The sequence below is a fragment of the Apis mellifera genome, linkage group LG11 (genome assembly GCF_003254395.2).
Source record: "Apis mellifera strain DH4 linkage group LG11, Amel_HAv3.1, whole genome shotgun sequence".
Lineage (NCBI taxonomy): Eukaryota > Metazoa > Arthropoda > Insecta > Hymenoptera > Apidae > Apis > Apis mellifera.
The window spans coordinates 8,923,123-8,936,835 of NC_037648.1; the positions used below are offsets into that span (position 1 = coordinate 8,923,123).

At 34.7% G+C, this 13,713-nt stretch overlaps 1 protein-coding gene across 3 annotated transcripts in view; it reads right to left on the reverse strand.

The window, feature by feature from the left end:
- Nucleotides 1-170: 170 nt before the first annotated feature.
- LOC100576392 (transcriptional regulator Myc-B) overlaps nucleotides 171-13,713 on the reverse strand; it is a 39,901-nt gene continuing 26,358 nt past the window's right edge. For 2 of the 3 annotated variants that reach the window (XM_016914905.2, XM_016914906.2), the window contains exon 4: nucleotides 171-13,336. In XM_016914905.2, coding sequence (XP_016770394.1) covers nucleotides 12,753-13,336 — 584 coding nt within the window. In that variant the 3' untranslated portion in view covers nucleotides 171-12,752. The remainder of the gene's footprint in view (nucleotides 13,337-13,713) is intronic. The other variant, XM_003250399.4, reaches the window with a different exon arrangement.

Sequence of the window (13,713 nt, forward strand, 5' to 3'; positions counted from 1 at the left end):
CCAAAATAATAAACGAAGCGTGTTAGGTGCGCGAACGACTTTCTTACTCTTTTTTTTTTTTTTTTTTACTTTTTTTTCTTTTTTTTTCCTTTTCCTTTTAAATTTAAGTACAAAACCTATCTTTTTTTTTTCTTCTTCTTCTTTCCTCCTATTTAATTTTAGTTTCTCTCTTTAATTTCACTCTCACTCTCTGTACCTTTTTTCAACACTTCCATTTTACAAACAAGCACATGTATCTTCTCTCGTCTCCCTTCCATCTCTTTCACACTCTCGTGCACTCTCTCTCTCACCTCACCTTCGAATTTCTTTTCTCTTCTCTTTTTCTTCTTCTCTCACGTTTTGTCGCATCCTTCCTATACAAAATCCACCCCGCCCATCCCCAATCAGGGGATGGGGCGTAGAGTTACGTCGTAATATAATATGCAAATAGTAAATATAGATATATAAATATTACTTCTAATATTACTATTTCTTTAACTTGTGGAATAAATATTACTTCTTCATTTTATTATCCTTCTATCTATCTTGTAATGTGTGTACCTATGTGTGTGTGTGTGTGTATGTACGTTACGTACCGTGTACACGTATACACGTGGCGCGAATAGAAAAGAGAGGAAAAGAAAAAAAAAATCGTGTGCGTACACGCGTACACAAGCACATCCCTTAATAGTATATGTTGTATAATAAATGTTGTGTCTTAATTCACCGCGATGCGCTTCGCTTATCGTTAGTTAGTTAATATAATATAGTTCCTCTCTTCGTTTTTTTTTTCCTTTTTTGTTTTTTTTCATCTTTCATTCTTTCCCCGCGGTTAACATGCGTATGCGTATTTATGTATACATTAATAAAATGTTACGTAAATTAATTTTACGGGGGTGACTCTTAGGTTTTTTTGCACGCTTTCCCCGACAACTTCCGGTCTCGAAAGGTGGCGTGCGCCACCGGAAGGGAAGGAAAAATAAGAAACAAGAGAGAGAGAGAGAGAGGGAGGGAGGGAGGGAGGGAGGGAGGAAAGGACGACCACCAAAAGGGGATGGTGGCTAAGGACACGGATGTTATCGGGGAACGACAAACCGCGATCGTTCTCTCGTTAAAAAATCATAAAATCGTAACGTTCCCTTCCGCTTCCTAAACTCTTTATCCAACAATCGTTCGAGGTATAGGTACAAGTGAACTCTTTTTTTTTATTTATTTATTTTATTTTATTTATTTTATTTATCTTATTTATTTATATATTTATTCGTTTAGTTTTAATAAGGAGGTGGGTCCAGTTTAACTTCGTCTATTATCCGCGAGATCGGCCGATCACGAATCATTACAACATACGTAAATATATATATATTTTCTATATATATATACATATATATATATATATATATATATATGTATATATAGAAAAATTCACGAAAGCGTTCTCGATGAGAAAATGAAAAATTCGAGAAGCATTCTCTCCCTTTTAGCCACGCAGAGATAACCATACCGAAATAGTAATGTGTTATCGTTATTAATAATTAATATTAATATTATCGATAATATATTATATTATTAGGTAGAAGATTATATATATATATATATATGCTGTTCTATATGCGTATATTGGTTATTATATATAAAGTGTATAATATAATATATTATATAATATTATATATTAAATATTATTTATAATACAAAGTGAGTAGTACAATCGTTATTACCGTTAATCGTTAAATAATTCTTAACAGTATTGCTCGATAATCGATAATAGAATAATAAGGTAATTAGCATCAAATCCTAGACGATTATATCTACCCGCTCTTTCTCTCTCTTTCTCTCTCTCTTTCTTTCTCTCTCATTCTCTCTCTCTCTCTTTCTCTTTCACGGAGAACTTTGAGTTTGCGAGGTCAAAATTCTCTTTTCTAATGTAAAAACTCTGTGTTCTCCATCCCTCTCGAAGGGAGGATAAAATTTTCTTTATTCTTTTTTCCCCTCATCATCATGTTTCCTAAACATCTTTTTTCTTTTTTTTTTTTCTAAAAAAAAAAAAGCGCAATTTTGTTATATCTCATATACGGTCGGAACGTAGGGTCCCTCGATTTACACTTTACGCAATTTCTCATCTTTTCTTCCTTTTTTTCCTTTTTTTTTTATCTCTTTTAAAATTATCCGTGATTACGTAGAAAGCTTGTATCGTCGCGAGAATCGAGACGAAATTCCAACGACGCCACCCCCGGTTTAAAGCGGCTAAGTCTCTGTGGTGCACGTTCGTCGAATTAAATGCGATCAATGAAGACGAAAGAAATGTATTTGGATGTATTTTCTCAATTTCTGGTTTCAATCGAAACCGGAAACACATCGATGTTTCAATAATCAACGAGTAAGAAGAAAGATAATAATGGAATTTTATTAAAAAGAAAAAAATTAATATACATTGTGATTGTACACGTAATATAAAAAAATCGAACAATTGGAAGAAGAAAAATTGTATCGAAAAACGCATGTCTCTCTCGTCTTCCTTGTCGCTTAACGACGAACGGTTGTTTTATTTTCAGTATATTTTTTCTTTTCACTTTTACTTTTTTTTTCCATTTTTCGGAAATCTGGTTTTCTTGCAAAAATAAGAGATTCTATCGGTCTATCTGTATATATAATATATATGTATATATATATAATATAGTATAACATGAATATCGCAGTTCGAAAATCTGTGTTGTCGGGGTTCCCAATTTATTTATTTTTTTTTTTTCCACTATTTTTCCTCCAACTCCTATTCTATCCCAGGATTTTATACACACACATATATATATATATATAACGATCCCCGTCGTTTTACACCCCATCTTCTATTTAAAGATGGTACATTTTCGTTGTGTAGCTCTGGTTACCACTCATCCGGCTCATCAATTTAATTAAACCCTCCCCCCCCTATCTTCGTTCTATTTTCACCCTCTCTCGTCCACTCGCTCTCTCTCCTCTTTCGTTCGATTCTGACGTTTTCTCATCCACTCATCCCGATACCCTTTCACGCGTCAATCTTCATCCTCCCACTCTAGAAACGGTTTCCAGTAGCAACGTCATATAAAAATAAAGGGATAAATAAAAAATATTGTTTTACTCTGAATAAAAAACCTAAGTTTACGTTTAAGTATTCTCGTCGAGAACCCTTCTCCCCTCCCCCGGGGGGCCCCTGAAAATATAGATCCGTTAGAAGAGAAGATACCTCATAACTTCACCCTCTTCTTACCTCATTGACGCACGTGTATTAACCCCTCCCTATTTATCTTTATTATAAAAAACGTTGGAGGTTTAACACGATTTTACACGTTTGTTTCTCACATAGGAAACTGTATATATATATATATATTTTTTTTTTATCTTATACATTCATAATAAAAAAAAAAAAAAAAAAAAGAACCACTCTCGAATCCTCGGAATCTTTCAGTCTCGCTCTCGCATCTTTATCACTCGTTTTCTCATTGTCAAACCCTTTCTCTCCCTCTCTCACTTTCTCCCTTTCTCTTCACTACACCTTTCCTACACGTTTCAATTATTGGCTAATCGTATCTTTTTCTTCGCATCCGTAAACACTTGCACTACATCGCGCACACATCAATGAAAAATCGTCCTCCCTGGCATTGTTTATTGCAAAAAAGTATGCGTTGCAAAAAGAAAAAGAAAATTCAGCGAACGATCATCTCTTTATATCGTCGGCCACACACGTTTTCCAAGTCAAAAAACAAAAACAAAAAAAGAAAGATACGCGTATAATAAGGGGAGGGGGGAGGCGGAAACAAAAGAACACGAGAGAAAAGATACACGTTGCATAATCGTTCTATCTATGATATCGTTGTGTTCGGAGGAGGGGACGTTCTCTGTACTGTATGCGCATATTTTTATAATTATATCTGAAACTGCACTCGTGTACATTTAAAAAAAAAAAAAAAAAAAAAAGTTTACAAAAAGGAAACACCGTGGAGATCGCAAGATTCGTTCGTGCCCGCGTAAGATCTAGATTAACGTGTGAATAAAATTATCCTAATTACATTACGTATTTACGGATCAGTAAGTAAAAACGAACAAAAAGAAATAATGATAAGAAAAATAGATAAGAACAAAAATGAAAATATATTCGTTTCTTCTTTTTTTTTTTTTTTTTTTATATCTGATAGAACACATTTGAACACGAATCTCGCGCGCCACTTCGAGTCGTTTTTTTTTTTTTTTACTTATATAATGATAACAGTATTATAATAGTATATAATTGCGTTGTCCTTTCCTAAGCTAAAGCTACGTCGACGTATGTCGTTTACAAAACGCGCAATCTTCCTTATATACCACCTCTCTGTCCTTTTATACAATTAACTATGATTATTTTTAATGTCTATGTGGCTAGCAGGTACGTTTGCACTCTTCAAAATCGCTGTCAGATCTTGGAAACGTGTTATTTTTTTTCTGTGTGTAATAATCTGTAATCTTATTTACGTTAGTAATCTTTAAAATTCGATCTTTAAATTCCTATAATATCTCATCCCTCTGTATATTCCATTTTAATCTCGTTTTATCGATAACTATGTTCTTTAATTTTCTTTTTCCTTTTTATTTCTTTCAGGATTGCGTTGAACGTTAAACACTATTTACAGAACAGGAGAAGAGTCGTAAAATTGTAAGATTTTTTTTAAAAATTTCAAACAACGCGCCTAATCTTTAAAGCTACAGGTCTCCCGGTTGATCACGTGACGCATATTCAAGAAACTGTGCGAAATATATTTATATCCTTATATAAAATTACAAAATCGTATATATTTTTTTTTATTTTTTAATATACATATATATATATATATGTATATATTTTATATATAAGAAAAGAAATGAAGGAGAATAATAGGAAGCCTCGATAAAAAAGCGTTTCGCAAATTAACCGGGAGAAACAAAAAAATGTATAGCAAAAACGAGAAAGAAGATTGTATTGAAAACGATTAAAAAAAAAAAGAAGAAGAAAAAAGAAAGAAAACACGTTTCCACGATCCAACGGCGAGGGTTACTCTCTGAGCAATTTTTCGAAGAAATGTCTTTGTCGAGAGAAGGCTTAGGGAAATTTTTTAGTCAATCGAAGGGAGAAATGAAAAAAAAAAATTATACACGATTATATATATATATATATATATGGTGATAAAACGAAACAAAAGAACAGGGAAAAGGGAAGAATAAAAAAAAATATATATATATATTTCTAAATCATATCTAAATCGCTCTTTTCCGAATTAATTGAGTTTAAACGGTTTAAAGCATAGTCATAATCATCGTACTAAATTTGGCTAAAAAAAAAAAAAAAAAAAAATAATGCTTAGCTAAATGTATTAACTATGATTCCTCTTTCTTTCTTTCTTTCTTTCTTTCTTTCTTTCTTTCTTTTTCTTTCTCTCGATTCACCTTCCCTTCTCTCATGATTTGGCACGATATAGAGAACTCACAGGTCGGACACACGAGCAAAATAGAAAAACAAAAAAAAGCAGAGAGCTGCTATAAAACGGGGATTCACTATTTATTATTATTATTATTTAGCGTGAAGAGAAGGCTACTGTGTCTTATGAAGGCGAAATCTATTGCGAGGTATGTATATATATATATATATATTTTTTATATATATATATATAGTTGAGTTTCCTTTTGTCGCATCGAACTAACGAATTTTTTTATCTTAAAAGCAGAACTATAAAAATGTGGCCGATATAATGCTTCCTTTTCTTTTTTTTTTCTTTTTCCTTTTCATTTTCTTTCATTATTCGATCGATAGCGACTCGCGCACGCGCGCGCAAGCACGCGCCCGTTCAAAACCGCGAAATCAAAGAAGAAACGCGAGCCTCTTTCGAAGAAATTTCAACGCGGAGAGGAAGAGAAATATTATTATAGCATCTATTTCCTTCTTTTACTCTTTCTTATGTATTATGTAAAATACATGACGTCATAACGCGAGAAGGTATTCCGTTTATTCCCAGAAATCAATTTTTTTTCTTTTTTTATTTCTTTTCCACTTTTTTTTCTTTTTTACAACGGTTAAAAATTAAGGCGCCTCTTATTATTATCCTGAGTATAGCGAACAACGTTCTGTTTTCGTTAATAAATCCGATTTTTCATTTATAAAAAACATTTTCCCCCTTTTTTTTTTCATCATCTTCTTTTTCCTCCTCCATTTTAACATTCATCTTCATCTTCATCTTTTTTTTTTGTTTTTTTTTTTCGTTTTTTTATTTTTTCTGTTTTTAGTCTTTTCGTTTCGTTACTGTGTGTGTTCTATATTTTGTAATAATATAATATTAATCGTTCCTGTAATCGCGTAAAGCGGCACTCTATATATTTATAATTATCGTCATTTGCGATCGCAGGGTTAAACGTATAAAAAGTCTGTCAAAAATAGAACGGGAGCTACGGCTAGAAAATGTCACGCGGATGTAAGAATGTCGAAACTTTACACTGTGATTCGATTTGTAAGGCCTTTGTGTATATATCTCGTTCGGTATTCGAATATTATCTCGTTTTTTCTTTCCCTTCTTCTTCTTCTTCTTTTTCTACGGTGAATTGCTAATAATATCTACTTAAAATCATTTTTCATTTCATTTCTTTCCTTTTTCCTTTTTCCTTTTTTCTTTTTTTTTCCATTTTTCATTATTCGACGAATAAAGCCATATTTTCTGTTACATAGTATATTTAAAAAGCGCACAGGTCAAACTTTTTCTCCCGAAATACATATTACAAATGGATTCATACGTCCTCTCGACGATTATATCGTGCTCAATTGCACGAAAAATCTTCCCTGGAACACACATCGGATACTCAACTTCTCGTATCTCGTAGTTTTTTTGCACGATCAAAAAGTACTCCGGAAACAACGGGTTTCCCCAAGTCAAGCCTCTTCGACTGCCTTTTTTTTTTTTTTGGAGAACTTTTACTTTTACTCGAAAAGTTCTTCCGCGTTGAATCCACCCTCCCTACCCACATATATTCTCTCTACACTCCGTAAAAACGCGTTCCACCCGTGGTTCCGAACTGCATTATTACTGCGATTAATATGTACCTATATAAATTTGAAGCACTTGGGTTGCGAATCAGGTTTCAGGTCTGTGTCGTTCGATTAGTCTTTAATTAACCTGTGTATGTGTAACTGGTGTGTGACTGTGTGTGTGTATATAACGTTTGCCGTGTCTGTGTCTCTCCCTACATGTATATGCTATTTGTATGGTATTATAAATGTGGTGTATGGACATATATAAATATATATATATATATATATATATATATATAAAGTGTTAAAGTTAGCAAGTGTGAATGCATGCGGCGGCGTCGAATGTGTGTATTACAAACATCGGTCGAAGGAATGAGGAATACGTGTCGAGACATTTATTTCCGGGATGCACGTGCACACATTTGGTTTTCGATCCAAGGTGTCGATTCTCTTCGAGGAGAAAATGCTCCATCTCTTTATATCGTTCGCCCTCTTTGTTGCTCAGTAAATATTAAAATCCTTTTTTCGAAAATCCCTCTCTCTCTCTCGACTTTCCTCCTCTAATTTTCGCCCGACATTGTCGCGAGAGCGTGGTATTGCTTCCCTTTCGAAATTCCAGCCCTCTTTTCTTTTCTTTTCATATTCGAACGCTCGCGCGCGTAAACACAAGCTTTTTGTTTTAAATACCTGCGTGTACATGTATATGTCATTACATATAGCGTGAACGTGTTATGTTATCGAGGGAAAGGAGTACATTGTGTGTGTGTACATTGCGTGCATGCGTATCTGAGATGTATCGTGTATATGAGGGTGTATTATGTATACGTGGAAAAAAAAAAAAAAAAAGCTAGTCTTCCGGAAGTTTGTTCCGGTTATATTATATTTTCGAGTAACCGTTTTCTTGTTTCCTCCCCTTTTTTTTTCTTTTTTTTTTTCTCTCTCTTTTACGTATTTTTTTTCTTTTTCATTTTTAATCGTTTTTCCTATTTTTCTCGATATAGCCCGTAAAAAGTATGTATATAAACGAATACTGTTACCTACAAATGTAATGAACACATTGTTTTACCATTTTCTTCATTTTTTCTCTCCCTATCTCTCTCTCTCTCTCTCTCTCTCTTTCTCTCCCCTCACGAGGGCGCCACATATTGGGCTTCTTTTCTCTTTTTTTCCGTATAAAACGCATTTTCTTCCGGGTAAATTTTCCGCGATCGGCCGCGACGACGACGTTTTTTTTTAATCTTTTTTTTTTCTTTTTTCTTTTTTCTATTTATATCTTTACATATCTTCGCAATCGCGCTCGTTATATTATCAACGTATCTACCCTTCCGTTTTTCTTCTATTTTCCTTTTTTTTTCCTTCATCATTATCATCATCATCATCATTATCGTTAATTACAATATACATAGACATATATTTATATATATTTTTTTTCATCGTAATATATAATATAATATAATCCCTACCATATAATATTTCTTTTTTTCACGTACCGATCATATTTCAAATCGTCATCAAACAGTGAAAAAATCTGTTAATTATATATATCTATATATATGTAAGACCGCGGCGTCCATGATCGTTCGAATCATTCGAACGAATCCTCATCATTTATGCGTATGCGTTGAAATTACTATTTATATCTGCCTTTTTTTTCCCCCATAAGAGTCTATTATATATCGTCACTATCATTATTATTATATATAGTATATATAATATATATTGTTGTAGCAGTGAAACGCTAAGTAAAAACTCTTAACTAAAAAAGAAAAAAAAATCGTAATAATAGTAATAGTTATCATATAAATGTTGATAAGATATTAATAATAGTAATAATAATAATAATAATTATAATAATAGTTATAATAATAATAATTAATAATAATTAATAATAATATTAATATAATCCATAATCAGTAGCATTATATATTCATTTCTCTTATCCACGCAAATTTTCACCCTTTCCCATTTCCTTTCTCTCTCCTCCCTTTCTCTCTGACCTCATATACACTTATCATATATTCCCCCTTTTATATAAATTTGCAGTATACATGCATATATCTGCTTATGTTACGTATGCGTGTGTATATACCATCCTATATAATATATACATTTATTTACACGCGTTTAAAAGCGTAGCGGCCACTTGAATCCTCAAATCCAAAAAAAAAAAAAAAAAAAAAAAAAAAAAAAAAAAAAAAAAAAGAAAGAAAAGTTGATCTCCACATCTCTTATAAAAAAAATCGTGTATCGCCATTGTATCCCCCCCACATCCATTTCCGCGAACGTGTACCGCGTATAACGATCGAGAATCAAAAAAATAAAAAATAAGGAAGATCCTATTCGAAGACAATTCTATTCCCGGAAGCCTCTTTTCCATCTAACTCGATTTTCGTTTCTCAGCCGTAAAGAAAAAAAAAAAAAGCTTTGGGCAACGAGCCGAGAAATCGGGGAACAATCGATCAAGGGAGGGAAAAAAAAAAAAAAAAAAAAAAAAACATATTGATAAAGCAAGAAAAAAAAAATTCAGCAATCCGCCTCCTTCCTTTCCACGAAGCCTATCATCACATATATCCTCGCGACGATCATTTAACAACGAAACTAACGATATTCCTGCTCGCGTAGTCTCTCTCTTATTGCACCCGTTTCATTTAAAAAAAAAAAAAAAAAAAGAAAAAAAAGAACACCCAAGGCGATCTCTCGTGAATTATCACTCAACGACGAGAAATCGGCGAAAGGAAGGAAACGGAGTCGCGATAAAAAGAAAGAGAAAAATATAATATACACGCGACATTTTATCACACATTTCACAATCACGATTGCTTTTTTTTTTTCGTGGCATCGCCGGATCAGAAGAACGAGGAAGAAGACAGACGAAAGGGGTTCGAATATTTTTCGCAACCCGAAAATTTGCTAGGTAATATATATATATGTATATATATTATTCGTTTCGTAATGAAACGAATCTAAAAATGGAAGAGATGCATGGTATATGCCTTATGTAACACGTTAAAAAAAGAATGTAAGGAATTATGTTAAGGTACCGGACTAAATTTCTATATTACTCTTTCACGGTCCTATGACTTTCTCTTTAGCATTCAATATATCGTATGCACGTACAACATGTGTGTGTGTGTGTGTGTGTGTGTGTGTGTGTCCGTTGTGCTAGATGCAAAAACTGTTACCCTACCTACACACGTTTTGTGACTCATACGCTCTTTCACCTACTTGCAAAATTCCCAAGAATACAGCCACTCTCTTTGCCAACACGCTCAATATTGGATCCATGGCTTCTTTTATCGAAGGCGTGACACGTCGGGAACGTAAAAGATCGCACAGCGATCATCAATCGATCTGTAAGTAACTACTATTAGCTATGGACGCGAAAAAGCCAGTGAGATTGCAATGGTGAAAACAATGGAATTCGATAAGAAGGAGATTTGTGAATAGGTATTGTTGGCTTCACCGCACCCGGTTATCCGTGATTTTTTTTTTTTTCTTCCCGCTGAATGGCATTGTCGAACGCGTGTTTCCTATCCTTGCAACGCGAAACACGCCTCTTTTTGGGAGCTCGTTCGTCGAATGCTTCGATTACGAATCGATAGTAAGAAAAAAAAAAAAAAAAAAAAAAGAAAAAAATATATCGATTTCAAGTTTTACCCTCGATCATCCATGCTATAATGTGAAAATAATTTTTAGCCTGGAGTCGTTGAAACACGTGAAATTGCGAGAATTACGAGAAATATAAATATCTATATATGATTTGTGATTTTTCCCTTCAATTTCCAAAACTCGTACGATTGTCTATGGATCTATCTATTGAGGATCTATAAATTTCGCTTTGACTATATATATATATCTTATTATTATCGTGACGAGAAATACCGTGTAAAAAGCATTATATAAAATCGCTAAATGTAGAGAAACAGCCGTCTTTTCTTTTTGTCGCTTGTTATCGATACAAGTTTTGGAAAAAGAACGATCTATCGACGATCGTAAGCTGCGTGTGTATTTTCCATTTTTTATATATATATTCCTTCCTTTTTCGCTCGTTCATTTTTCTAAAAATGAAGGATACAACCTATATAAACCGGTTCAAACCCTGAAATAACGTACTAAGACCAGTTATAGCTAGGGAACCGACGATACCCAAAACATATGTGCAACATTCGTTGATAAAAAAACACCTCGTTTTCCCTTCTCTTGTGTGGCGCACGGATTTTGCATCGATCAGAGGATCAAACGATTCGAGAACCGAGTCGCGAAATCATCGAGACTCCTCTTATTATTAATATAATAATCCTTTTTTCTCCCCACTTGGAGATTTGTCTCGACATAATCTAAATGCAAGTCTTTCGCGATAAAACGAAAAACCACGAGTGTGCATATACGTGTATGTATATATATAATATATATGTTTGTGTGTGTATATATGTATCGTGAAAAATGCATGATAAATAGTTATATATTCGATTGAAGGCCACGTATCTCGATCCTCATCGAACGTTTCCGTGCATCGTTGCTCTATTGCCTCTATATATCGTGAAACATATATATATATATATATAAAATAATACGTACGAGTTCCCAAGCTCCAGGAAAACCGGTCTCAGTCGATAATATCTGTCTCTGATAAGATGACACTGATCGAGAAAGAGATCGAAAAAAAAAAAAAAATCAATATTTATATCTTGACGTCGCGATTCAAGCCTCGTGATTTTTTTCTTCTCGCAGTGCATTTTACCGTGATAAATCGTATATACGTATATGTACGTATGCGCGTGTATAATATATATATATATAATATAAAACGAGAAAAAAAAAAAGAATAGAAACAATGACAAAGAGAAATTCGGAATCTATCGTTGTTCTCTTTTGTCTCTCCCTTTTTTTTTTTTTTTTTTTTTTTTTACGTCCTTTATACCTTCTGCGAACTCCGGCCAAAGCGATCTTCTATCAATTCTTTCCCTTCACCTTTTTTGCAGTTCGCTATTCGAAGAAACTCTTCTACAAATATACGTATATATAAATATCCTCTTCGAAGCTATTTTCCTTTTTTTTGGCGGTTTCTTCGATCTCTTCCAATGTTTGTTGGTGTCGATTATATGCGAACGATATTTCATCTCTTCTCTCTTCGTTCTTGGTACACGTTCGACAGAACGAATCATCATTTAATATCATCGATCCTTCATCGATTCTCCCCTTAACTCGAAGCAAACGAAACTTGGGACGCTTTTGACATTACGTGTGCATATATATAAATATATATACATATATATATATAAATATTATATGTATATATATATTCGTTTCTCTTATACGATAAAACGGATATGGATTTATCCATATCCGACCAAGTTCCGAGAACTTCGATTAGGATCGGAGAATCGCAACACGTTCATCTCTCTTCTCGTTGATCAGGACTAAAAATGCCCGACGCTTCTTACTCAACGGCGCCATCTTGCTCTAGTTCGAAGCGTTTCTTTCCCCTATGCTGTGCGACCGAAGGCAGATACAAGTGTCAGAGTGTCAAATTAAACAATGTCAGGCAGTCTTCCTCGTTCGCATGCAGGCGTGTTTGAAAAAAAAATCGTCCCTACGGTCTCGAAACGTCGAGTAGAGATTTGTCGCTCGTCCATCCATCCATCCATCCATCGTCCTCCATTCTCTTCTCTCCGAGGGAGTAACAACAAATTCGACTCGTACGTTTCGAGCAAGTGGTTGGTGTGGTTCGCGTGTTCGTGGGCTGAATCTGACACGATTCTCCCGAGTCTCTCCCTCAGCGCGTCATGGCGAGACTCCTCCTTAGAACACTGAGCCTCGTTCGAAGCCTCTCTTGTCGCCGCCTCAGATCCGCCACCTGGGCCATCGAGATCTGGTTCATCTCGTTCAATGTATCACAGTAGACAGCCGCTTGCCTCAAGATCGCGACTTTCGGCGCCTTCTCCTTCTTCTCGACAGCTGGCACGAGGATACGCAGATCCTCGAACGCGTTTCTCAGCTCTATCCGCCTCTGGCGTTCCATGTTGTTGTGCAGACTCCTCTTCTCGGTGTCCAGCTCGTCGTCGGAGGAGCTTCTCGACACGCTCTTGGGCGACGACGATACGCATCGTCCCACCTTGGTCCTCCTCTGGTAAGTCCTGTGCCGGGCCCGTTTCGCCGGCTTCGGCTCCGATTGAGCGGTCCTTTTCCGAGCTGGATTCGAGGGAGGTCGGCCACGTGGTCTGGTTCCAGGAGCTTTCTCTTTGAACGCTGTGTTCACCGTTAATTGGAAGTGCTGTTGGTCGGCCAGGCTCGGGTACGTTGGTAATGCCGCCGGTCTGCACGGTTTCTCGAAGGTCACCACGTCGATCTCTTCCTCCTCTGTAACAGTTGAAAAGAGGGGGAAAAAAATTTTTTTTTAATCATCCTTTGAATTATACGATAACGATGTATATAGGAGGGGATTGTGATGGTGAGATCGAGATCGTGTATGGAATCGTTTTAGAGTAAAATATTTATGAGTTCAAAGAATATTTTTTTTTAATCGCATAATTGGATTTATATAATTAATTTTCATCTCATTTGTTTTTCTGGATTATAATTTTAGAAAATTTTATCCATATACGGTTTATTTTTCAAAAAATGGAATTAAAAAATTATTATTCTCTAATAGAAGTTTTTACGAGAAGTTAAAAAAATTACCCGCTTAACATCGCTTCAACCGATTATTTAAGAGTCTCTAGCGCACAAAGGGGGAC